Source organism: Chiloscyllium plagiosum, unplaced genomic scaffold, assembly GCF_037043375.1.
Source record: "Chiloscyllium plagiosum isolate Xiang-an unplaced genomic scaffold, Cpla_swu_hap1 HiC_scaffold_7, whole genome shotgun sequence".
In the NCBI taxonomy this organism is placed as follows: domain Eukaryota; kingdom Metazoa; phylum Chordata; class Chondrichthyes; order Orectolobiformes; family Hemiscylliidae; genus Chiloscyllium; species Chiloscyllium plagiosum.
In genome coordinates, this window is record NW_028270145.1 from 36,271,443 (window position 1) to 36,298,848 (window position 27,406).

At 42.5% G+C, this 27,406-nt stretch overlaps 1 protein-coding gene across 23 annotated transcripts in view; it reads left to right on the forward strand.

The window, feature by feature from the left end:
* LOC122551917 (leucine-rich repeat flightless-interacting protein 2-like) overlaps positions 1-27,406 on the forward strand; it is a 138,935-nt gene that overhangs the window by 84,009 nt on the left and 27,520 nt on the right. For 15 of the 23 annotated variants that reach the window (XM_087988903.1, XM_087988906.1, XM_087988913.1 and 12 more), the window contains 8 exons: positions 2,543-2,668; positions 4,902-4,973; positions 9,963-10,133; positions 13,316-13,408; positions 14,318-14,410; positions 16,333-16,425; positions 17,564-17,690; positions 20,494-27,125. In XM_087988903.1, the coding sequence (XP_087845029.1) occupies positions 2,543-2,668; positions 4,902-4,973; positions 9,963-10,133; positions 13,316-13,408; positions 14,318-14,410; positions 16,333-16,425; positions 17,564-17,690; positions 20,494-24,293 (4,575 nt within the window). In that variant the 3' untranslated portion in view covers positions 24,294-27,125. Of the gene's footprint in view, positions 1-2,542; positions 2,669-4,901; positions 4,974-9,962; positions 10,134-13,315; positions 13,409-14,317; positions 14,411-16,332; positions 16,426-17,563; positions 17,691-20,493; positions 27,126-27,406 lie in introns of those variants that run through there. The other 8 variants (XM_087988908.1, XM_087988911.1, XM_087988923.1 and 5 more) reach the window with 7 other exon arrangements.

Consider the following 27,406-nt stretch of genomic DNA (forward strand, 5'->3'; position numbering starts at 1 on the left):
AATGTTTGAGAGGGTGCAGTGGAGATTTACCAGAATGCTGCCTGGACTGGAGGGCATGTCTTGTGAAGAAAGGTTGAGGGAGCTAGGGCTTTTATCATTGGAGCAAAGAAAGAAGTGAGGTGACTTGTTAGAGGTGTACAAGTTGATAAGAGGCATAGCTAGAGTGGATAGCCAGAGACTTTTTCCCAGGGTGGAGATGGCAATAGACAATAGACAATAGGTGCAGGAGTAGGCCATTCTGCCCTTCGAGCCTGCACCACCATTCAATATGATCATGGCTGATCATCCTTAATCAGTATCCTGTTCCTGCCTTATCTCCATAACCCTTGATTCCACAATCCTTGAGAGCTCTATCCAACTCTTTCTTAAATGAATCCAGAGACTGGGCCTCCACTGCCCTCTGGGGCAGAGCATTCCACACAGCCACCACTCTCTGGGTGAAGAAGTTTCTCCTCATCTCTGTCCTAAATGGTCTATCCCGTATTTTTAAGCTGTGTCCTCTGGTTTGGCACTCACCCATCAGCGGAAACATGTTTCCTGCCTCCAGAGTGTCCAATCCTTTAATAATCTTATATGTCTCAATCAGATACCCTCTCAGTCTTCTAAACTCAAGGATATTCAAGCCCAGTCGCTCCAGTCTTTCAGTGTAAGGTAATCCCGCCATTCCAGAAATTGACCTCGTGAACCTACGCTGCACTCCCTCAATTGCCAGAATGTCTTTCCTCAAATTTGGAGACCAGAACTGCACACAGTACTCCAGGTGTGGTCTCACCAGGGCCCAGTACAGCTGCAGAAGAACCTCTTTGCTTCTATACTCAATCCCTCTTGTTATGAAGGCCAGCATGCTATTGGCCTTCTTCACTACCTGCTGCACCTGCATGCTTACCTTCATTGACTGCTGTACAAGAACACCCAGATCTCTCTGTACTGCCCTTTACCTAAATTGATTCCATTTAGGTAGTAATCTGCCTTCCTGTTCTTGCCACCAAAGTGGATAACCATACATTTATCCACATTAAACTGCATCTGCCATGCATCTGACCACTCACCTAACTTGTCCAGGTCACCCTGTAATCTCCTAACATCCTCATCACATTTCACCCTGCCAACCAGCTTAGTATCATCAGCAAATTTGCTAATGTTATTACTAATACCATCTTCTATATCATTAACATATATTGTAAAAAGCTGTGGTCCCAGTACTGATCCCTGCGGTACCCCACTGGTCACTGCCTGCCATTCCGAAATGGAGCCGTTTATTATTCATTTGTTTCCAATCAGCCAACCAACTTTCAATCCAAGTTAGTACTTTGCCCCCAATACCATGCGCCCTAATTTTGCTCACAATGGTGTGTAATTTTAAGGTGATTGGAGGAAGGTTTACGGGAGATGTCAGAGGTAAGTTCTTTACACAGAGAGTTGTGGGTACATGGAATGCACTGCCAGCAGTGGTAGTAGAGTCAAATACATTAGGGACATTTAAAAGATTCTTGGAAAGGCACATGGATGATAGTAAAATGAAGGGTATGCAGGTTAGTTTGATCTTAGTATAGGATAAAAGGTCAGCACAACATCGAGGGCCAAAGGGCCTGTACTGTGTTGTACTGTTCTACGTTCTATGCTTCCTATAGTTTATCTACCACTGTGGTTAGAATGGCTGATTAAGTGCAGGGATAGAGACAGTGAGTGATGATCACGGGTTATGAATGACCATTTATCTCCAGCTTCCATCTTTAATGTACATTGTGCCTACATATTATATTCAACATTGATTTGCTATCCCAATAGATTGATTCTGGTTGGGCCTCTCCAATTGTTCCTGTGCATGTTGTCGATAGTTGCTGAAAACCAAAGTTCAGGAGCCACAAGATCTGGGTGGGTTGGCAGTGAATGTTAACAAGCCGAGGAAAGGCCCTGGGAACATCCTGCCCAGATCTGCTCCTCTACCCTTTCCCCATAATGCCTCGTTTACCATGGCTAAGCCACCTACCCTGCACATCCCTAATCACAGTGGACAGGTTAGCTAGGCCAATCCACCTAAGCTGCATATCCTTGGATGGTGGGAGGAAATCAGAGCACCCAACAGAATCCCACATTGACATGGGGTGAACATGTATACAGGCTGGAATCGAACCCAGGTCCCTGACGCTGTGATGCAACATTGCTAAACACTGGATGATCTGATTTAGCCCTCAACCTACCTTCCCGCCTACCCGATAACCTTTTGACTCTATTGTTAGTCAAGATTCTATCTATTTTTGCTTTAAAGAAATATTCGGTGATTTTCATCCACAACATTCTCTGGGGAAGAGAGTTCCACAAATTATGGTCCGCGTGCAGAAAAGATTTCTCCTCATTTTCACCTTAGTCTCACATATACTGGGACACATCCTTTCAATATCAAACTTAGCAAAGTCCCCTCAGAATCTTGTGTGTTTCAATTAAATTGTCTCAGATTTTTCAAAACTCTAATGGACATGGACTCAGTGTCCAACCATAGCCATGATCGCTTTGTGGCTGATTAGCATATTTTCTGTTTCAGAGTTCCCGGGCAGCTTCAAGCCTCTCTGCTGCTACCCTTGCCTCCTTGGGAGGCACTTCATCAAGGAGAGGCAGTGGAGAGACCACCACCTCAATGGACACTGAAGGATCAATTCGAGAGATCAAGGTATGAGGCGATGTAATTTCAAAGATTGTGATCCTAATGTGGACATTTCACATACCAGGCTAGTAAAGTTGAGTTTTTGTCTACTCACATTGCTCATGGAGCTTGGACAAGAGATGTGTGTGGGTAAAATTTATCTTGCACCATTCTGATTTCCTCACAGGGCTGTCTCTTTCAGTGTTTCTCTATTTCTGTCTCTTACTTTATGTCTGTGTCTGCTTGTTCGTCTCTCTCTATTCCCTCTGTCTTCATTTTCCCCAGATTTAGTTTGATTGTCTGCTCCTCCTTAGCCCCCGACTCTGTCTTCTTACCCATGAAGCCTTGTTGTCTTTCCCTCTCTTGATTTTTCTGTGTTTTGTATTGGTCTGATTCTAACCACCTCTCTTCTCTTTTTGCCTCACTCTGTGACTCCCAACATCTTTTTTTTTTGTCTCACTCCCATTGGGTTTTCAGATTTTTGTCTCCTTCCATCTCTTCCTCAATTCCTCTCTTCACGTATCTCTTTTCCTATCTCCAGCTTACATTCTATATTTGTTTAACTCTTCCTGCTCTGGCTTGGTCCTAGTCCTCATATTCTGGCAAAGTCCAGACCCCTCACACTATACCTCAGTTCTGGTTCCCCGGAAGCTCTGATGCAATCACAGTTCTCTTCACATTCTGGCTCCAGTCCAGTCACACTTTTTAGAATTAGATTTATTGTCATGTTTACTCAAGTACAGAAGTCCAGTGAAAAGTTTACAATGTCACCTCTCACAGCACCTTCTTAGGTACAAAAGTGCCTCAGTACAGATCTTAGGTACAAGAAGAGAAATAAAGAAAAAGAAGTTACATTACCTTACAGTAATTCACCAGTAAAAGTTAAAAAATGAAGAAATAAATTTTAAAGGAAAATCATTACAGTCAGATAAATGGATTATAGATAAACATTACATTGCAGTTGATCTGATTAAGGGGCTATCACACATTATCTAACTGGGCTGGCAAGCTGCTGACCGCCCACATCAATCTCCAGTCTAACAACCGTCCCCATGCCTTCAGTCCACTCTGCTCTGCTCCATTTTGGTCTGTCTTTGTGCTATGCTGTGTTGGTAAAAAGTTAAAAATCACACAACACCAGGTTATAGATCAACAGGTTTATTTGGAAGCACTAGCTTTCGGAGTGCAGCTCCTCCATCATCAGGTGGTTGTGGAGTATAAGATTGTAAGACACAGAATTTATAGCGGGAAAAAATCTTCCTGAAGAAGGGCTTATGCCCGAAACGTCGATTCTCCTGTTCCCTGGATGCTGCCTGACCTGCTGCGCTTTTCCAACAACACATTTTCAGCACAGAATTTATAGCAAAAATTTACAGTGTTATGTAACTGAAATTATATATTGAAAAAGACCTGGGTGGTCTGTTAAGTCTCTTACATATGAAAGAACTGAAACCAACATGGTCATTCTAAAAGATGAGAGACTTTTCTGTATCTTACAATCTTATATTCCACAACCACCTGTTGGACTATAACCTGGTGTTGTGTGATTTTTAACTTTGTACACCCCAGTCCAATACCGGCATCTCCAAATCATGACTGTATTGGTATGTTTCTGTCTGTTACTCTGTGGGGGAGATAATGGCAGACTGGAATTGTTTTTGGATTAAAATCCAGAAACCCAGGTAATGTCCCAGGAATCTTGGTTTAGAATTCACCATGGCAGGTGCTGTAATTTGAATTCAAAGAAACAATCGGGAATTTAAAAAGAAAAGGTTGAATGATGACCCACTCATCAATGGTTGTAAAAACTGAGCTTATAATCTGCTGTCCTTACCTAGTTTGGTCTACATAAAGCTCCAAACCCACAGCAGTGTGATTTATTCTTAACTGCCCTCTGAAATGACCTAGTATGGAACTCAGTTCAAGAGCAACTAGGGATGGGAAACCACTACTGGCTTGACCAGTGATGGTCACATCACATGAATAACTAACAATAAAAAAAGTCTCTCTCTATCACTGACTATGGGTCTGCCTCTGTCACTAGCTCTGTCTAACATCACCTTTTCTATCTTATCATCTTTCCACTCTTTTTAATGGCTCAGTTTCTCTTTCTGACTAAATATTTTTCTTCACCTTCCTCGCTTTTTTTCTTTTCTGTCATTTATCTCCCTGTTTCTTTATTTCTGTCTCTGTTTCTCTGTATATCATTCCCTTCCTCCCTCTTTCTTTCATTTCACATTGCTGTTTGATTCTCTCCCAGGAAATCTTTGAGCTAAAGGATCAGATACAGGATGTAGAAGGAAAATACATGGAAGGGCTGAAGGAGTTGAAGGTATCCAGTTTGGGAATGAGTGTGAATTTCTCCCCCTAGTGACCTTGCCTGAGCTGCCTGTGCATCATCTTGGTATTAACCAGCAGGGGCCCATATTTCCCCCTGACACGTCTGTTATTAACAGCATGGATTGCACTGAACCTATTCAAGGTTTTAGTTACTCTGGCAGAAGCTAAACTTAAACTAGTTCTTCCAGTGTTCTCACCAGCCTTCACCTGGAAACATGTTTTATAATTCTTTGTTTTTTCTCTCTTCTCTCTTGCTTTCAGTTCCTCTGCTTGCATTTTCTCCCATTGTTTCAACATTCCCTCCCTCTCCCACACATTCACATTCTCCAATCATCCTGATTATTTCACAATGAATCCTGGTTGACTAGCCTCTTGAAGCCATCTTGTATTTTGATTGCCTTGTTGGCCAGACATCAGACGTCCTGGTTTGACTGTGACAGGCTCCACAACTGTTCTGTAATCTTGTCCCCTACACCGTCTCTGCGACTCCATGACTGATATTATTCCATTTTTCCCCTCTCAGCCAATTACAGTCTCTTCCTTCCAAAGTTGTACTTGTTTCTGATGAGTGAAAACGTGCAGAGCTGAGAGTGGAACCCTGAACATGTGCAATGTGTAGCTTTCTTACTGAAAACAATGACCCATGTTGTAGGTGTATTACAGGTGTATTGAACTCAGATTTCTCCAGTTTCTTCATTTCCCCTCCCCCCACCTTGTCTCAGTCAAATCCCTCGAACTCAGCACCGCCTTCCTAACCTGCAGTCATCTTCCTGACCTCTCCGCCCCCACCCCACTCCGGCCTATCACCCTCACCTTGACCTCCCTCCACCTATCGCATTTCCAAAGTCCCTCCTCCCTACCTTTTATCTTAGCCTGCTGGACACACTTTCCTCATTCCTGAAGAAGGGCTTATGCCCGAAACGTTGATTCTCCTGTTCCTTGGATGCTGCCTGACCTGCTGCGCTTTTCCAGCAACACATTTTCAGGTGTATTACAGTCTCAAAGTTTTCCACTACAACACAGGTCCGGGTATGTCCTACACACAGAAAAGCATAAGAAATCAAAACTGGCTAATTACTGCCTCATCAGTCTACTCCTGATCATCAGTAAAGTGATGGAAGGTGTCATGATCGCTGAATCATCTGTTATCAACATCCTGGGGATTATCATTGAAGAGAATTTGAACTGTACAAGCCATAAAAATAGAGTGGCTATAAGAACAGGTTAGAGGCTTGGAATCCTGAAGAAAATAAGTCACCACGTGTGAGCGCCACCTTCGAATACCTAAGGATGACTGTGACATCCATGCTGTGATACCAAGATCCTTCTGTACAAAGCAGTCATCCTTCTGACTCTTCTATGTGGCTATGAAACTTGGACTACATACAGGTATCACTTCAAGACCCAGGAGGAGTACCATCAACATTGTTTAAGATAGATTCTCCACAACAGCAGGGAAAACAAACATACAACATCAGCATCCTTGAAGCAGTTAACGGCACCAAGATCAGGGCCAGCATCTTAAACTAACTCTGTTTAGGATGTTAAAAATCACACAACACCAGGTTATAGTCCAACAGGTTTAATTGGAAGCACACTAGCTTGGACAAACCTGTTGGACTATAACCTGGTGTTGTGTGATTTTTAACTTTGTACACCCCAGTCCAACACCGGCATCTCCGAATTCTGTTTAGGATGCCTGAGTTCTGATTACCAAAGCAAATCTTCTTCATCCACCTCAAGGAGGGAACTCGAATGAGAGGAGGACAAACTTTCAAAGGCTCCCTAAAGACTTCACTCAAGAAATGCAACATAGATGTCACTACATGGGACACCCTCGACCAGAAGAAACTGACTTGGAGGAAATGCCTGTACGAAGGAATACGATTGTGTGAGAACACCTGTTGGCAAGAGGAAAGATGGAAAAGGAACCAGAGAAAGGAATGCCAGTGATCTCGAGACTAAGGACCAATTCCACGCCCTGGAAACACCTGCCAAATGTGTGGTCAGAGAAGCAGCTCTGGATTTGGTCTCATCAACCAAACCCATGACCCACAGAACCCATAACCAGGGGCACGGAATTTCCTAGGTGGACAATCACACTTGTTAGCAAGTGATTGGTGACAACGAACTCACTATCTGACTCCCCAAAGCTGTCCACCATCAACGAGTCAGGATTATATGGAATACTTGCAGAAAGTGAGGACTGCAGATGCTGGAGATCAGAGTCGAGAGTATGGTGCTGGAAAAGCACAGCAGGTCAGGCAGCATTAAAAGAAGCAGGAGAACCGAAAAATGCAATATTTCAAGTTGCCTGGATGAGTGCAGCTCTAGCAATACTCAAGAAACTTGACACCATCCAGGGCAAAATAGACCACTTGGCTGGCACCACATACACAAAGATTTACTTACTCCATCACTGGTACAGATCAGTAGCAATGTGTACTATCTACTGAATACATGACAGAGTTTACCAAGGCTTCTTAAATAGTACTTTCCAAACTCTCAATAACTAACCAATCTAGAAGTTAAGATTCTGACTTGGAAATATTTCATAATTTCTTTGCTGGATCAAATTCCTGGAATGACCTTTTTAATGACTTTGAGGATGCATTCTTGCCAATGGACTGCAGCAGTTCAAGCTGGTAGATCACTACCACCATCTCAAGGGCTGGCCCAACCAGCGACACCCACATTCCCTGAATGAATAAAAAACTTCGGAACTGCAACACTATTCTTTTCTTTCTGCCGATGCCAAGCAGAATTTTTGGTGAAGGGTCTACTTCCAGATTGGAATTTCTTCTTCCATGGCCTGTACTGAAATTATTTCTACTTGCACCATCTGTGTAACAGTCTAACTACCCCTTAGTTCGCCCTGCATACTATTATGATTCCAAATGGTATTATTTCTGAGCAAGTCAGATCCCAGTTTGAAATCTGGCTTGATAGATCATACTTTGATTTGTTTTAGTTTTATCAAAATGGCCACTCGCAGAAACATAAACATGCAATAACAATAAAATACAAAAAACTAAATTATCTACTTATAACACATATTCAAAAACATGTTAAACCTGTAGTGCATATCTCACACCAGTGTTCCTGTCTCTAATGTTGGAATCAATTATTATGAAAGTAATAGCACATTTGGAAACTCATAATCTAATCAAGCAGAGGTGGCGTGGCTTCATGAAAGAGAAATTGTGTCCGAGTAATTTAATAGAGGTTTTTGAAGAAATCTCAACCTGAGTGGATAGAGCTGAACAAGTAGACGTGTTGCATTTGGACTTCTAGGAGGCATTCACCGAATTACCTCACAAAAGATTAAATCATAAAAGTCCGGGGAAGGCATAATATTAGCATGGATAGAAAATTGGCAGATGGGCAGGATGGAAATAAAGAAACACAGAAAGCTGGGATGTATGTCCATCAGGTAATCAGGAATGTGAACGGAATGTTGGCCCTTATTTCAAGGGGGTTGAAGTATATGGATAAGAAAACATTGCTCCAAGTATACAAATTGCTGGTGAGACCACATCTGGAGTTATGTGAGCAGGAAAGATATTATTTCATCGGAGGCAGTTCAGAGAAGGTTCACTAAGATGATCCCTTGTATTGACAGACTGTCTTATGAGCAAAGATTGAACAAGTTGGGACTCTACTTACTGGTATTTAGAAGTATGAGAAGTGATATAGAACTGTTAAGGGGTTTTACAGAGTAGATGTTGAGATGATGTTTCTCCTCATGCTCCCATGAATCTAGGACCAGAGAGTATAGTGTCAGAATAAAGGGATGCCAATTTGAGACTGAGATGTGGAGGATTTCATTTCTGAATTATGAGTCTTTGGAACTCCTTGCCACAGAAAGCTGTGGGGTAGATTCATTGCGTATATTTAAGGCTGAGATAGATAGGTAGATTCTTGATCAGTAGAGGAATCAAGAGGTATGGGGAAAGGGCAGGAAAGTGGACATAAAGAATGTCAGATTAGCCATGATTCTATTGAATGGAACAGCAAGCTTGAGGGGTGAAAGGCCTAGACCTTATCTTATGGTCTAACACCTCTGTACGTTTAAATCACTTAATATGTCTTCATCCTAGGTCTTCACAGGACTACTCAAATCTCAAAGTAAAAGTGAAAACAAAATCTCTCCCTCTGAGCTATGGGTGTTTACCTTAAGCTTATAAAAATCAAATTCTACAAATCCCCAAATACTTTGGGCTCCATTATTTACCTTGAGGAGGCTCACAAAATAGTCTAAGGTAAACAAAATGTTGTGCACAAAAAGCTAGGCCTCAAGAAACTGTTTTAAAATAAATCATGGTGGCTATAAAAATAATACAAATGAATTAACTTCAGATTCACAGAAATCCCACATATTACTGACTCGACAATTCAAACTTACAGTAAGTGATATTAAAATTATATATTACACAGTGTCCATAGTAATACTGTGAGGTTGGACAATCTGACAATTGGGTTGGCTGAGCTGGATTAGAACTGGGGCACTAGGTAGAAAATATGAACTGAGGAGTTGGGTGGGGAATCCACCAGTGGAGGGATTGGAGGTTGGGGGGACTGTTGGACTCTTTCTTTCAAAGCTTGCAGGGAGCTGTGTGGAATCTACCAACCAAGGAATCAGAGGTAAAATTATGAACTGAGGGATTGTGAGGAGTTGGAAACTATCAACTGAAGGGATGTGGAAGGGGTGAGTATTGATGCACAAATGTCCTTGCTGCAGGTGAAGTGGATCACGCATCGGCATGGAGGCCTGGTCGATTGGTCAAACTCTGCCCAATTCAAATCCCAAATGGCCAGGTTAACATTTCCTGGTACTAAAGGCTGGGAATTTTGTTTGGGGTAGACTCTGTCTTGGCTGCAGACGGATTCAGCCTCTTCCTACCTGTTGTGTTAGTCCATTCAATTTTGGTCTTGCAATGTCAGTGTTTGTGTTCCTATGATTGCCTTTCTTCTGATCTAGGACTCGCTGGCCGAAGTAGAAGAGAAGTACAAAAAGGCAATGGTATCGAATGCACAGCTGGACAATGAGAAAACCAACCTCATGTACCAGGTAGACACGCTAAGGGAAAGTTTGCTGGAGCTGGAGGAACAGTTAGCAGAGACACACAGGATGCATGAGGAGAAGACTAAGGTGAGTGGGGCTAGTGTTGGGTTTCAAGGGTAATCTGAACCAGTGGCAGCAGACTAAACTCTCACAGTGAGTAGACAGGGCCTTACATTCAAGGTAATTATTCTGCCATTACATCACTATCTCTCTGTTAGAGAGAACACAGGAAATATAAAGCATTTGGAAAAGTTAATGGACATGATGAGAAAACTTTCAACATACAACATGGGAATCAGACTATAAAGGTGAACTCTTCATAAATAATGGATGTGACTTATGAATTCCTGAACTCTTGAGAACTTGGGAGATGAATTTGGTGATAAAACACCATATACTTTGCATTTCCATGAATTCTATAATTTGGACAGACAGGTAGTACGTATAACTCAAGAAATACAGCCTGATGCATGTACTAATTGTGAAGAATATGAGAAGTAATCTCAATCAGAGCTGGACTTACAGACTTAATGATAAGGTCCTGGCGAGTGTATACTGAAGTTCTCAGCTTGGGTGATCCCAATAATAAGATGTTAATCATTTTTAGTGGCGCTTTGTATGTAAATCATGGTGATTGATTTTGCAATACAGGAGGATTTGTGATACTCCTTGTGGGAGAAAATTGGAAATGTCACCCCTTGGCTTGAGGCAGCGACAGATGGGGGTATGGTGCCATGTGGATTGGAGGAGGAGGAAATTATTAGGAATGATGAAGTGCACATGAGCCACTGAAACAGGTGCTTCTTGACACTGTTGACATGGAGATCCCTTTGTCTAAGATTAGGGCAAGATATGTAACAGGGACCAAAGGAACATTACATGGACAATGTACATTCTACAAAAGTTGCAAGTGAAAAAAGGCTTAGGATGGATATAGGATATTTTAAAGCAGATGTTGGAGAAGAAAGAAATCTCCAGATTTAAGTGGTTAGATACTAGTCACTAGATACTACAGTTAATCAGATTGCTTCACTAAGGAGACATCAGTTTCTTTATTTTCTTAGTTTAATTTCCTTTATAATCAAATATTTTGCTAGGTTCTAACAGTGTCAGTAATGATGGTTTCCTGGGCACATGCTGGATGAAGAAATTTCACAGTTTCACCTACAGGACTTTAGTTTTTAACCATTCTCTGAGTTCCCTGGGTTAGTGTAATTAGTAGCTGCCTTGGTAAAGTAGCACCTACTTTGAACTGCCTCAGAGGGTTTAACATTTAACTGATGGCAATCTGCAGTTTGAACTAAGTGAGTAGCAGACTAATTCCTGAGTTGGTGGCATTTTGTTTTATCCATTTGTGGGGTGTGGGCGTCGCTGGCTGGCCAGCATTTATTGTCCATCCTGAGTTGCCCTTGGGTGAATTGTCCTCTGAAAAAAGATTAGACAGATTGAAAAGAATGAGAAGTGATCTCAATTCAAACACTTTAAGAGTTAAACAGAACAACTCCAGAGTTGACTGAGAGCAGGTGATGCTTGTTAGACTTCATGGTCATGTTTTTTTCTGCTGGTTAGACATTTATCATCCCCAGTGTTGTGCATGGGGGTGCTGCAAAGTTCACATTATAGCACATTCTGAAGAAAGATGGCTGTGTTTATTGGAGGTAAGTCACCTCTGTTCCATGATATAGTCATAGAGATGTACAGCATGGAAACAGACCCTTTGGTCCAACTTGTCTATGCCAACAGATATCCCAACCCAATCTAGTCCCACTTGCCAGCACCCGGCCCATATCCCTCCAAACCTTTCCTGTTCATATACCCATCTAGATGCCTTTTAAATGTTGCAATTGTACCAGCCTCCATCACTTCCACTGGCAGCTCATTCCATACACGCACCACCCTCTGCGTGAAAACGTTGCCCCTTAAATCTCTTTTATGTTTTCCCCTCTCACTCTAAACCTGTGCCCTCTAGTTCTGGACTCCCCCACCCCAGGGAAGAGACTTTGTCTATTTATCTTATCCATGCCCCTCATGATTTTATAAACCTCTATAAGGTCACCCCTCAGCCTCCGACGCTCCAGGGAAAACAGCCCCAGCCTATTCAGCCTCTCCCTATAACTCAAATCCTCCAACCCTGGCAACACCCTTGTAAATCTTTTCTGAACCCTTTCAAGTTTCACAACTGTGGCTCAGTGGTTAGCACTGCTGCCTCGCAGCACCAGGGTCCCAGGTTCGATTCCAGCCTTGGGTGACTGTCTGTGTGGAGTTTGCACGTTCTCCCCATGTCTGCGTGGGTTTCCTCCAGGTGCTCCAGTTTCCTCTCACAGTCCAAAGATGTGCAGGTCAGGTGAATTGGCCATGCTAAATTGCCCATAGTGTTAGCTGCATTAGTCAGAGGGAAATAGGTCTGGGTGGGTTATTCTTCAGATGGTCGGTGTGGACTTATTGGGCTAAGGGCCTGTTTCCACTCTGTAGGGAATCTAATCTAATCTAATCTTTCCATTGCTGGAGTTCCTCAGGATAGTGTCCTAGGCCCAACCATCTTCAGCTGCTTCATCAATGACTTGCCCTCCAACATATATTCAGAATTGAAGATGTTTGCTGATGGCTGAAAAATGTTCAGCACCATCTGCAACTCCTTAGTGACTGAATCCATGTTCAAATGTAGCAACAGCTGGACAATATTCAGGCTTGAGCTGAAAAATGGCAAATAACACAAGGCCAGACACTGACCATCTCCATAAGGAGACAGTGTAACCACTGCCCCTTGATTTCAATGGTGTTACCATCACAGATTAACATCAATTGAGTCACCACTGAACACTGACTGAACTGGGCTAGTCACAGAAATAGAGTGGCTACGAGAGCAGGTCAGAGGCTAGAAATATTAGCCTTCCTCACTTTGCCTCCCTAGTGAGTAATTCCTCTCCTGACTCTCCAAAGTTTGTCCACAAGCCAAAGGCAGGAATCGATGGAATACTGTCCACTTGCCTGGATGAATGCAGCTCAATTAACACTCAAGAAGCTTGACACCATCCAGGATGCTTGGCCCAACATCCACAAACATGCAATCACTCCAACAAACCTGCTCAGTAGCAGCAGTGTTTGCTATCTACAAGATGCACTGCATTGAAATCCTTACGTGGCACCTTACAATCCCACTACCACCGCCATCTAGAAGGCCCTGGACAAAGATGCAACCTGTATTGTAGATAGTGCATCGTTTGACTACCTGGGAGTTGGAATTTAAATCTCTGACTCTCTGTTGCTAGGAATTGGACAGACAGAAACATGCCTACAGCATCCTGCAGCATCAATTTGAGACAATGAAGGAGACTCTTAAAGAGAGGGAAGAGATGTTAACGGTAAGTGTAATGCTATTGTTCATGTCATATGATTAACCATGCACGCCCATTCGGCAATAAGATGTTGGGTGTTGTCAGGGCCAAAGGATATCACCTCTTTGAGGCCTGTGATGTGGAAAAGAGCCACTGCGTTTCCAAAGCCAACCTTTTGGGTCCATCAATCTTCCTTTGTAAACTGCTTGCTCATGGTTAATGGAAGGGATGTTATTAGTGGTTACTCAATGTTTGTTAGAAAGATTGTGAATTGTGCAAGGACGGGCCGAGATCATCTAATGGCATCAGGTTGAAAGATGAAGGCTGTTTGCTTGGAGATATGCATGGCTAATAAGCCCTCAGAGCACCAGCTAGACGAAATGCTGACTCAGTGACCGGACTTGAAAGGCTTGATTTACACCACCTCAGTCTGACTTTTCCCAGGCTACCACCACACTCGCCATGTCAGTGTCCCCAGTCTTATCCTCTCCAGATTAAACAACTGCACTGATTCATGTTTACCTGAAAAGTCGTTCTTGCCACATGAGCATCGACAGCCTGTTTGGGCCACTGAGTGCAACACAGTCTAGACTCGGCCCCAAAGGTACTGGAATCAATTGTTATTCCACATCTATTCACCCAACCTAAGGTCAGGTCAGTGTATTATAGTAAGGTTTAGAAGGTGGACTTCATCATTATATTCCTGCCATACAAAGATTATGCTGAATTATATGCAATAGCTAAGGATGTTTTAACTGATCTGAGACAATGTTTCAATGTAAATGCATACAAAGGGCTTCTCTTGTCTACCTTTTTTTAATGCTACTTTTACTAATCTTTGCTCTTTCCAGTTTCCTTTTACTTGTTCTCTTTCTCCCTCTCTTGCTTTATCCCCTTTGCCACCCTTCATCTTCCTTGGATCGGGACTGGTGTTAGGAGATCAAAGGGTTGAACCAGAAGCTGATTTCCTCCACTCAAGAGATCTCTGACCTCCAGGAGACGGTGGAATGGAAGGACAAGAAAATTGGGGTAGGAAAGCCTGAGCATTCTGAGTTTGAATTTGCAGTCGCCCACTGTACACTCTGTTCTTAATGCTCAGCATGTGGGATTAGACACCCATTGTTCACTCAGTTGTTAACAGTGTTAATTTTAGGGAAATTGCAATCTCAGCTACCTCATATAGGCAATTGATGCCTTGAACCAATTTTCTGATAATTTATTGAGTTTAGGAAGCAACAGTTGATATAAGAATGAATGAATAGCCTTTATTATCATGTGCACTTGAATGAGCCCAGTGAAAAGTTTGTAATCGGCGCTCGGTGCCATCTAAGGTACATGGTACCTAGATACAGATATTTTAAGTGTTGTTGCAGAATTGAAATAGTAATAAAACAGATTAGCTTGGAAATAGAGTTGAAACTCCAGAATGAGAATAAAAAGTGTCTATAAAGTACTCAAGTTAAAGTGCTTATAGTCCTTTTCCAACATGAGTCTGAGCCCGTCAGGCTTCAGAACACAAGGCCATGCTGCCTCCAAGCACTGGTCTCCATCCACATTATTTAATTCGGTAAATAGATATACAACCATGTCAATTGGAAATAGTTCACTGATGCCAGAGAACACACAAGCTGTTGGCACAGAATGTGTGCCCTTGTTGAGATTTTGGGGGCAGCATTCTGCGATTTAGTCCAAGTGTTAGGGAACTCTTTCCTAGGTCTTCCTTCTCTTCTTCTGGTACATCATCTACCTGAAAACAGCTTATTTGAGGATTGCCTGCTGAGAACTCACTGATGAGAACATCCCTCTGCCCCAAGGACCTATCATTATAACATATTTCTAGGGGTAGGTAGCTAACACTGTGTCAATCAATTGTCTGAACTCTCTTGATCAATGGCCATGGGACAAGTATCATTGTCGTCTTGTTTACCTCCATTTTGAAGGGTGGTTTTCATCCTCTCTAAAGAACTAAACCTGTTTATTTTCAAACACATTGCATTAATTAGAAGATACATTTGGCAGCAGATAAATTGTTGTCTAGTTCCACTTGCATTATGCCCTCCATGTTTCTCATAATTCTTCCCATTTATTTTCCCCTGCTGGAATTTTGAGATTTAACTCCTGCTGTAGTTATTAAATAAAATCTCATGCTACTCAGTAAATACGAGGAACATTCAGTTTTCAGGGGACCCCGATTTTCAACATTGCTCAGGGTGTGGGATCACAGTAACCCACAGTTCACTCAGCTGTTAACACTATGGATGTTGGATTTGGCCACAGTACGTTCTCTCCCTTGAGCCAAATCACTAATATAAATTGTAAATAGTTGAAGACCCTGCAGTGATCTCTGTAGCACTCCGTTAGTTAGTTTGCCAACCTGAAAATACCCAGTTTCCCTGACTCTCTGTTTCTTGTCAATTCACCAATTCTCTATCCACGGTGATAAATCCCAGCATTATAAGCACTTAGCTTCTTTGGTAACCTTTTCTGTGGCACCTTATCAAATGTCTTTTGGAAATCCAAACACAATGCTTGTTGGGTACACTCATTACACTTTCAAAAAACTCTTAAAAGTTTATCAAATTCGATCTTCCTTTCACTGAACCATGTTGGTTGCACAATTGTAGTAAGATATTCTCGACGACACACACTTAACTCCTCCTGGAGACAAGCAGCCTCTTTCCCTCTCTACTGGTCAAACCTGGAAGTACTGAGGCAAGAATTGGTCAAACTGAGTCACTTGGAGGTGTTGAAAGCTCATGAAGGGATAACAATGAGACCCTGTATGCTGTTATCAGTCAAATTTAATTTTTTATTTAACCAACTTCTGAACCTTACCTGTGTTACTCCTGTTAGGATTCTGTATGCACAAGTTCTGTTTCCTCTTTGAATTTTCTACTCGTATTGTTCCTTTCTTCTTTTATCTCATCGGCTTCCTATCACTGAACCTTTAGGCGTTAGAAAGACAGAAGGAATACTCTGATGCCATCAGGATTGATCGGGATGAGCTCAGGGAGGAGGTTGCCATGCTCAAGGAAAGACTGAAGGTATGGACTCAGCATTAGGGATCTGTCCTAGGTCAGGGCCTAAGGTATCCGCCTACAGAACTAAGCGGTGAAGTGTTAACAGGAATTTGGGATTGGCTTCATGCACTGGGATGAGATTCAGATGATGGAAGATTTTTGAAGGTGCAAGAGTGCATCTACTTTAATTGACTTAATTTGTCAATCAGCAGTCAGGGTTGTGATACTATTGGCCTCAGTGGCAGGGAGAGGGAGGCAAACTAGTTTCTGATTGCCAACCGCTTTGCAGTACCAGGAGATGAGGATACAGGCACGCTCAGCAGTGTGTGTGTTTGAGCAGCCCAACAGCATTTTAAACTGGACTGGATGGTGAGGTGGTGGAGGAAATCAACATCTATGAAAACATATACAATCCAAAAGCATGACAAGGTGAGAAATGGAGCAATATTTTGGGGTGGGAAGGGCTGCATACCTACTCATTCATTTTGGGTTGGGCAGATTTATTTCTACAAGTAAAGCTTAGCAAAGTTATTACCTAGAGGAATAAGTTCCCATGTGAGGCAAAATACTAATTCCTGGTAATGGTACATCCCTGAGGGCTGCCCCTTCACCAAGGTGCTACCCTGTCTTTCAATGGATCCACTCCACCTTCCTAGCAGCTGCTCCATTTAAAGCTGTTTTAATTCTTCATACAATGATGCCAACAAAGTTTTAATGTTTTGGGTATAGGCTTTCCTTGAGCAATGTATGTGGCTTTGTTTTTATTTATTCTTCCATGATAGACAAGGCCAGCATGTTTTGCCCTCGAGTTGAGTGGCTTACTATGCCATTTCAGAGGGCAGTTAAGAGCCTACCTAAGGCAACATTCACTGGATTATTAGCCATGACAAATCTTCATGTCACTCCTCTCGAACACAGCAGAACTTGAAGTCAGTTATTAGACTTCTCTAGTTCTCCTAGCTTAGTTCAGTTGGTTCACATAGTCCAGGAATGACATCTGGGGCCTATTCCACACCTCGCAGTCACTTGGTGGAGGCCGTGATATGGGTGCCGGATGAGCCGGTAAGCTCAATATTATTTCTTACCTTGTTTGCAATGGGAGCCTGGAAGGATTGGGGCTTGTTCTTGTTACCTTCTAACCATGGTTTATTCTCTACACCAGGCCTATGGATTGTTGACAAATGGTGAGGCTGAACCTGTGAGAAAGGATGGCAATACATACATGGAACCTGCTGAAACAGGTCCGCAGGCTGCAACCCAGCTACAGAGCTCAAGTGATGGACCACTAGGTAAGTAGAGCGTACCCAGTTCATTCGTCATCTCAGCAAGCGAATGAACTCTGGGCAAAGGAATAAGAAAAGCAAAAGGAAGAGATAGGGGAGGGATTTGGTGAGACTCAAGCAGAACGTTGGTGTGAAACAAGATTATCACACATTTTGGGCTAACAGGGTTTTACAAATGTGCACTTTAACCCTTTCTTTTAGGATCTACTAATCCCACAGGTGGGTCTATATGTTGGGGATCTAATAGAAAGAAGGACCACAATATGTACAATGGCTGAAATGATTCGGTGATACAGCTGGCCTGGGGAACTAATTCTGTGATGTTCTTCGACCTGCGGAACTGATAGAGTAATGCAGGTACTGTGCAGGGTTAGATAAAGAGCAAAGCTCCTTATACGTAGTCTGTACCAAACGGTCCCAGGATAGGTATAGCATAGCATTTGATGCAGGGTAAAACTGTCCCTAAAGCCCCATCAAACAATTCCAATGCAGTTATACTACAGGGTACAGATTAAAGCTCTATCTACTCTCTTCCATCAAACCCTCCAACAGCAAGTCATTAAATACAGAGTAAAATCCCTCTATGTTGTTCCATTGAACTGCCCAGGACAGATACAGCAGTGTAAAACTTCCTCTATACTGTCTGTATCAAATTGTCCTAGGACAAGTTTAGCACAGGTTCAAATACAGAGTAACGTGCTCTCGAAACTGTCCCCATTAAATTCTTCCAGGACAGACTGCAAGTGGTTGGATACAGAGTAAAGCTCCATTTATCTTGTCTCCCTCAAGCATTCCCAAGGCAAGTACAGGGAAGGGTCAGATACAGATTAAAGCTCCACCTACACTAACCATCAAATGCACTCAGGACAGGTACAGCACATGGTTTGATACAGAGTACAATGCCTTCTACATTGTCTCCATCAAAGCTGTCAAGGTCAATTAATAATAGTCATAATAAACGGCCAGTTTGTTACATATATACATGCTGCCAGTTGATTCTTCCAGTTATCAGACTGGCACAGCCTGATCCACATTGTTTGTTACTTAGCCGGCAATTTGGCCTTTGTTAAGGCAGATCATGCCTGACCAACTTGGTTGAATTTTTCTAAGATGTAACCAGATGTGTAGATGAGATAGTGAGGACTGCAGATGCTGTAGATGAGGCAATGCATTTGATGTAATCTGCTTGGACTTCAACAAGAACGTTGATAAGGTCCCGCTGGAAGGCTGACAGTTAGGTAAGAGCCTATGGGATCTAAGAAAATATGGCAGTTTAGAACCTGATTTGGCTGAGTGACAGGAAGCAGAGGGTGACTGTTCAGGGATGCTGTTCTGACTGGAAGTCTGTGTCCAGTGGGGTTCAGCATGGATCGCAATTGGGACCCTACTGTTTGTTTGATATATAAATGATTTAAATTGAATGGAGGATAGTTAATCAGAAAATTCTTGATCAGAAAATTGGTGTGGTGGTAAATACAGAGGAACCTTGATTATCCAAAGGACATGGGCAGGGAGTATTTTGTTCGGTTAATCGAATGCTGGATAATCAAATGCTGGATTAAATAGTTTAGTCAAGCATTGAGACCTTGCAATCTTGTCAGATAATCCAAAATCCAGATAATTGAATGCTGGATAATCGAGGTTGCTCTGTAATGAGGAGGATATGCTTAGATCAAGGAGGATATAGACACGCAGCTAGGTCAGATGGGCTGATCAATGGCAAATGTATAGTTGCACTACCAAGGTATACAAGGTTATGGGCCAAGTGTTGGAAAATGGGATTAGGATAGTTAGGTGGCAGCTTTTGACTGACGCAGACTGGATGGGCCAATGGGCCTTTGCTGTAGACCTCTATGACTGAACATTTACCCAAATGGCACAAGGGATATACATCTGCCTCCACCTAATCTTCATGGGGCCCTGATAAACACCTAGAGTCATGGTTGTTCAGCTGTGGCTTTAAACATCCAGAATAGGGACTCTGGAACTGCAAACACATTGTCAGAAATGGGTGTGCCTGTGATGGGTGCAGAAAAGATACAGAGAAGCAGGTGTCGGTGAGTAGACAGTAGGATTGGCATAGCTATCTGGTATGGGTACGGGGACACAGGGCCTTCTAGCCTAGGCTGGCTGGTGGCTTGCAGTCACAGTATTGCAGACTGCTGTTCTGAGGTGGAAATATAAATCTACCATTCAAAACAAATAAATTTTGCCATGTGCATCAATTTGAAGGGAACTTTGACAAGGTGTTCTAAGAAGGATGTAACATTCAAAGTCAACTCTCTCCGTTCATTTTGTGGGGTGGGGGGCGGAGTTCACCTTGTGGCAAGTTTTCACTGAAATCGAGGTGAGGGTGGATGGTAGTGGCAAGAGGGAAGGGGTGGTTATCGCTCAATGTGATTCAACCCAGCTTTGTATGTGGAGATAACTCAATATCTTCTTTTTGCGAAGAGGTATCAAAGTGGGTTAAGGCCTCTGTAGACTTTGAAAGTGATTTACTGGTTCTGTCCCTCCTTTCCTGAACTAAAGGTAATTTGGCTGGTTTTGGTCTGTTTACAACGTGATCATTTTTTAAAAATTGGAGCAAATTAATTTCTCTGACAATATTCAATTTCAAACAGAGCACTGAAGTCCCTTTTGAAGACTACAGGGGTATTATTTTTTGTACCATGTATTATAAAAATGACAACTGAAAAAAATGGGGATATTATAAATGTTTGGCAAATTGGAATATTGTCAAGGAAATTCATAATTTTGAATGGTTCACTTGGGGACATAATGTCTTCACCTCTTCCAATGGTCCTTATAGGAGAAGGCCACGTACTGCAAATGAGGAATGAGATTTTGGAGACTGTTGGGCAAAGAGGAGTCTTGCAGAATACTGGAATTGATGAACAGATGGAGGAGACTGGGAATCGGGAGATGTTAATGAATAATGTTCAAGAAAAGGACATAAATGAGGAGTATGACGAACTGACTGAGGGTGAGGCACCAGCAGTGACTGTAAGAGATAACGGAGATGCCGACCAGGTAGAACGTGCTGCAGCTAATCTTGATGATGGAAAACAAAGTGCATGTGACACACAAAGTCTTGGAGGTAAAGAGGTATCTGAGGAAATATGGCATGCCCTGGGATCTGGAGGAGGAATCCAATGCTGTGGTAGCATGGAGGAGAGTGAGAGTGAGAGTGACCTTGGAGTGAATGAGAAACATATGCAGGAAAATGTCAAACAGAAGCTTGATCATAATGAGAGAAGCCAGACTGAAGTTGGAGACCCGAGATCTCATGGAGGGATGAGGAAGGAAAATTATCCAGAATTTAGAAATGACATAGATGTCCTGTGTAATGACAGTGCCGAGGCAGTAGCTGACAATCGAACCATTGTGGAGGAAACTCAAAAAGTCGTGCAACAAGTGCTGGAAAATGCGATAGAAACTCTGCAGCAGGACATGTGTGGGTGTGATTTACAGGAAGAGTTGAGGAATGAGGAAAAAAAGGTCACCCAAGAGGGAGTAGGATCAATTCAGATGAGAGAGGATGACTTGACTGGGATGCAGGAGCAGTCTGCTGAAGTTGTTCATGTCAGAGAGAAGGAATTAGATGAGACAATGAACAAAGAGATGGGTGAGGAGCGGGTGGCCATGAGGGACATTGGGTTCCATCCTACAACAAACGAGAGTGAAATCTGCACAGGGAATCTTAACAATGAGTTAGGCACAGTGAGTGGAGAAACAGGGTGTGTGCTGGATATTGCAATTGGTCAGAATGAAAAGTCTAAGTCCGGTGGAGGGGACATGGATCTCATGGTTAGCTCAATACAGGACAAAGTTAAAAATGGAGAAGGAAGGGAGCAGTTAGTGGGCACAACCTTTGTACAGCTAGAGAAAGAAGTGGAGGAAATTGCAGAAAAAACTGAGATTGGAAATTATTCACTAACGCAGACAGACCAACAGGAGGTGGAGTTAGGTGAAAAGGTCACTTGCCATCTGATTGGAGCAAGAAGTCCAATAGTAGATGATGAAGTAAAACAGCCTTTTAGCCATAATGAAGAATGGAAAGGTGAACCAACTGTGACAGGCAAGGCGGAAGGTGATTTACAGGAACGAGAAGTGAAGGACCTGGGATCAGAGGAGGAACCAATCATTGATGAAGTCAAGTCAAATCCAGGTGTAGAGGAAGTTGACAGAACCAGTCAGGCAGTGCTCCAAGGAAAGGTAGAAGGTAATTTGGAAGCCAGTTGTCTTCAGGAAATGACACTGATTGGAGAGGAAAATAAAGCAGCAATTGAGGTTGGGAATCAGGCCTTTGGTGATGACAAGAATTACCAAGGGGATGAGGTAAAGTGGCATGAAGAAGATGAGGAAAATATCCAAGACACTGGTGAAGCCAGGAGTCAGAGAAAGAATGAGGATATGATCATCAAAAACCAGGATGATGAAAGGGAAATCAAAGGTCTTAGTCCTGATGAGGGCAAAGGTCACGAAGGGGATAAAGAAGAGGAGATTGAACAGGGGAAAGACAGGGAGGTGGAAAGTCCGAGGAATTATGAGGATGAGATCAAAGGCATCAAGTGCAATGAGATCAGGAGTCAAGGAGAGAAAGAGGATGAAACTGATGACAGTGCAGGTCAAAATGAGATTGAAGATTGTGAAGAGGTGGTGCCAGTTCCTGGGATAGTTAATAGTGAGTTCAGGGAAAAGAGAGGTGAAAGTGAAAGCTCCAGTGCTAGGGAATCTGGTGAAGAGGAGAGTGAGGTCAAAGTTCCGATTGAAGAAGAGGGTGAGGTCAAAGGTCTAACTGAAGAAGGACGTGAGGTCAAAGATCCCCAGGAAATGGAGGACAGTGAAGCCAGAGGTCCTGTTGAGGAGGATGGGGTTAGGGTTCAAGGTCCCCAAGAAGAGAATAGCAAGTTCAAAGACATCAGAGAGGAAGATAATGCCAAAGGGCTCAGAGAGGAGGATAGTGTGGACAAACACTCTGAAGAGGAGGATAAAGCCAAAGGCTTCAGAAAGGAGATGGTGAAAAGTCACCAAGAATGTAAGGAGGTTGAGATCACTTGTACCAAAGCAGAGGAGAATAATGTCCAAGCCACCAGAAAGGATGAGTTCAAAGGTCCCCTTGAAGAGGTAGAGGACGGGGTCAAAGATCCCAGAGAGGAGAAGACCAAACATCCCAATGAGGGGATGATGGATGAGGTCATATTGCCCAAAGAAGTGGAGAAAGCCAAAGATGCCATAGAAGTGGTGGGGGTGGTCAGTGTCAGAGAAGACGAGGATGAGGTCCAGTGTGAACTGAAAGGTGAGAAACTACTTTGCACAAACCTTAAGGGAACTGTGCAAGAAATGGGGAAGGAGGTCAGCCGAGGTGAAGAGTCAAAAGGAGTATTTCCTAATTTGGGAACAACAAAAAAAGAGAGGGATGAAATGGAGGAAAAGATGGGATTTCAACAAACTGAGTGTGATTTAAGTGCTGTAGTCCAAGAGATTGACCAAGGGAACCAAACACAAAACGAAGAAGAAACTAACAAGGGCAAATCAGAAACTAATACTGAAGGTGTTTATGAAGTAATAGACAGCAAAGACGACCAAGGAACACCCATAAAAGAAGAAGCTACAATAACAGAAGAGGTAACAGCTAAGGAGAGTCTGTCAGTGAGTAATGAGGAAGAGGTGAGGCAAGTGAAAGAGTACAGTAGCAATAAAGAATTTGAGGGAGATACTCAGCTGTCAGAAGGGTTTGAAAGTGATCTTGTAGAAAACAATGAAAGAGAAAGGCACAAATTGAATGAAAAGTCAGAGGAAGTAGCACAAGGGAATGTGAAACAAGATTCTCTAAAGAATACAATGGTTTTGGATAATGTTATAGACCAAGGTGAGACCCAAAGCTCCAGTGCAAATGAACGCATGGTATGTGGTGAAGAGGAAGGAAAGGTTGAAGGTCTAATTGAAGAAGAGGGTGAAGTCAAAGGTTCCCAAGAATTTGAGGGGGATGCTGCCAAAGAGGACAGGACAGAAATACAAGACAAAAAGAGAGAAGACATTGTAAATGAGGAAAGGGATATGTCTGTGAGTGGCATGAAACCACAACACAAGACACCAGGCTGTAAGTCAACCAAAGGTGGGGCTGATAATTCACCAGTCTCTCAAACTGGTGTGGAGAAGGAGCAAGATGATGAGAAAGGAGATAGGTTTGAGTGTAATGAAGCAATGAACAAGATATTAGGAGATGAAACTCAGGATCGGAAGGAGGTGCTTGAAGTTGAAGTGGAAAGGGGAGAAGTGGATTCTGGAAGTGAGACAGGGCCTAAGCCCATTATGAGTACAGAGCCCAATGAGCAAATAAAACCCACTGTAGACAACACTGGGGCTAGAATGCCAATACAACATAAGCAGGAGGGAGAGCAAGGCGGGCAGAGAAACGAGTGTACAATCAGCAACGACCAACAATCCAAACATAGTGGGGAGTCACCACAGGACAGCGAGCAGAGTATTAAGTCTGACATGAGCATGTGGGACGACAAAGAAATGGAACAAAACCCAGAAATGGCTGAAGCAGGAAAGGATAGTAAGAGAAAAAGCAAAACCAAAGATGACTGTTTGCTATCATGAGACCAAATTACAATCAGTAAATAGCACTATGGAATTCAAACTGTACACTGCACTGTGTCAGAACTGCTATTTTAATATAAAGAAATCTGTTTGTCATTGATAAGATTTGGATTTGGTCATAAGCTGATATTTGCACTAGAATTTGAGCTACACTTGGTCCTACTTTACCAAATCCTATCTTCAGTCGTCTGCCCCCCAACTGCAGATTATGTTTGTTCTTTAGTTTTTCAGGAAGAGCACAATTAAAGAGTATTCAAATTCTTCTTTCCATGTCTCTCGTAGCTTGCCATTGGCAGCTGATTTTATGTTGATCCACATAATGCCATGTGATTGCTGTTTGACAGAGCATTAGATAGAAGCTTGAAGCCATGGTAGTTTATTCCAACACTTACCATTTTCTGTGCCTTAAGTTTAATGAACCACATTCTTTGATGCACTGAATACTTCACATATTGTTTCAGGAGATGCTTTGGGCATTAACTCCATTGCACAATCGATGCACAGTGTGTCTCCTAATTTCTTGATGGATAAAATTGGCCAGTGTGGAATTGAAGATTGGAGGGCCCTGAGATCACTTCCTGTCTTGTGCAAAGAGTAATAATGCACAATAGAATAATAGTAAGGGTGCTTCCATTGCCCAACATCCTGGGTTAGGCAAGAAAAGTCAGCATGGGACACAGGTTTGTATTCAACTAGGAATGCTAATCCTCAACCTACTTCAGAGACTCCTGGATTGTACAGGGATAGAAAATTCACCAGGTCCAACAACGAAATGTTTTTATATAGCTCCTGTAACATTCTAAAACCTCCTAAACTGTTTCATGGGTTTGTAATGAAGTGAAATACAGTCCACAAAAACTGCTATAAGGTTAGCTGGCCAAAAGCTTAGGTTTTAAGGTGCATTTAAGAAGAGGTAAGGGAGGTGGAGATGTTTAGGTTGTTAATTCCACAACACATGGCATTTGAGGGGTCAGAGAAAGTTACAGAGGTAGGGAGGATGAGAGCATGTAGTGACCTGAAATAAGAATGGGAACCCTAATATTGAGGTGTTGCTTGACTGGCAGTGCACATTGATAAGCAAGCACAGGAGATACAGGAATGGGACTTGAGCTAAGTAAGAACATGGACAGCAGAATTTTGGATGTTGTCTATTTATAAAGGCAGAATATGGGAGACCAGTTGTGAGTGCATTGGAAGAATCGCATAGGTAACATAGGCATGAAGTAAGAATTTTGGCAGGTTTAAGTAGAGAAGAGGAAAAAAAATCGAGCAACATTACAGTGCTGGAAATAAGCAATAGTGCAGATATGTTGTTGGAAGCTCATTTCTGGCTCAAGTATAACACCAAGATTGCTACAGCCTGGTTCAGCCTCAGATAGTCATCAGGGACATTGGCTCAGTGGTTAGTACTGCTGCCTCACAGCACCAGAACCATTTTAAGGCAGAACCATTGACCACATCCCATCCATATTTTTAATCACAGTCTAGTTTGCCCAAGGTTAGAGAAATAGAAAAACCAGCTAAGGTTCTCTTGATCCTTGTCCAATAAGTCTTGTGTTCAGATTGAGAGAAAATTAGTTTGTGTTCTTACTCCCGGCCCCTGTCCAGTGAGTCCATTATCACTTAGAGAGAAAATTAGCATACATGCCCATTCTTGACCCCTGTCCAATGAATCCTGTGTTTGTGAGAGGGAAAATCAGCAAGTGTTCTTTCTCTGATCCCTGTCTAGTAGGCTATGTGTTAGAGAAAGGGAAAAAGTAATTTGTGTTTCTGCTCCTGGTCCCTGTCCAGTGACTCCTCTGTTCGAGAAAAGAGAATCAGGTAGGGTTTAGCTGCACAGTGTAGTTGTGTGGGATAATAGATTAAAAATCACACAACACCAGGTTATAGTCCAACAGGTTTATTTGGAAGCAGTAGCTTTCAGAGAGCTGCTCCTTCATTAGGTAGCTGTTGGACTATAACCTGGTGTTGTGTGATTTTTAACTTTGCCCACCCTGTCCAACACCAGCTCCTCCATATTAGGGATAACAGGTGACAGTGAGATTGAACTCGAGCTGTATGCAGTCCTTGTTGGGTAATCTACTGACACTGACTAAGCTCAAACAGTGCATTGTACTCAGGTATGAGAACACTTGCTCATAGCAATGTAACCTGTTCCCCCATGAGAATACAGTATATACTTTCAGAACAGCAGAGGAGCAAGGGTAATGTGCATCTTGTGTACTCTGTGTACCTGCGCAGACGGTAAATTATGTACCCTGTCCCTTTGCAAACTATGTGCTGCATGATTCATGTCCTAACCTGGCGCAGATATATATAATGATACATTGCATATCTGTTTTTGACTGAACAGTATATTACCACTTGCTGCACTTATTGCATATTATGATATGCCTGACTGCAGACTAAATATGATGTATGTTTATGCCACTGCTGACTGTATTTCCAAGCTGTAATTGCTATTCTATGGTATGTTCATGTATGGCCATTGCATTTAGAATATCAGCTCAGTATAAGTTTATGTGAGGTGTGACAGGGACAGGGTTATGTGGTTCTTCAAGATGCTGTAAATCATGATGAAAGACCTGTGATTTCAGGTGGTTCAGGTTGTAAGTGAAATCATTCAATTCTTGGCGATGTGCCTTGTGTTTAGATATTGAGACAGTTGACAAACCATACCATGGGTGACTGTGTTTAACATCATGTTACAGCTTTCAAATGGATTGAGTGCCTCAAACTATCTTTGAAAACAACTGCACTGTAAACATGACATGCTAATGCATCACTGAGTTACAATCTGAATAAAAGGGTCATGTTTTGATTTTAATCAAATTATTTCAAGCTTGGAGTCATTCTGTACCCGTGCTTTACATTAAATTACAACACAATCAATTTGTGAATATATCTGTAAAACAGTTATTTGTATGTTTAGTGGGTTTGGAAGGGCTCTTACTCTTGTTTATATGGGTCTAGTTTTTCATATTCAACATACAAAACAATGCTGTTCTACCAGTGGCTGAGCTAGTAACTGGCCAAAGGGCTGCTGAACCATCTAGCTTAGGAAGCTAGTCTGCGATCAGTTAGCGAGTCTCAGCCAGAACAGGAGTTGGGGT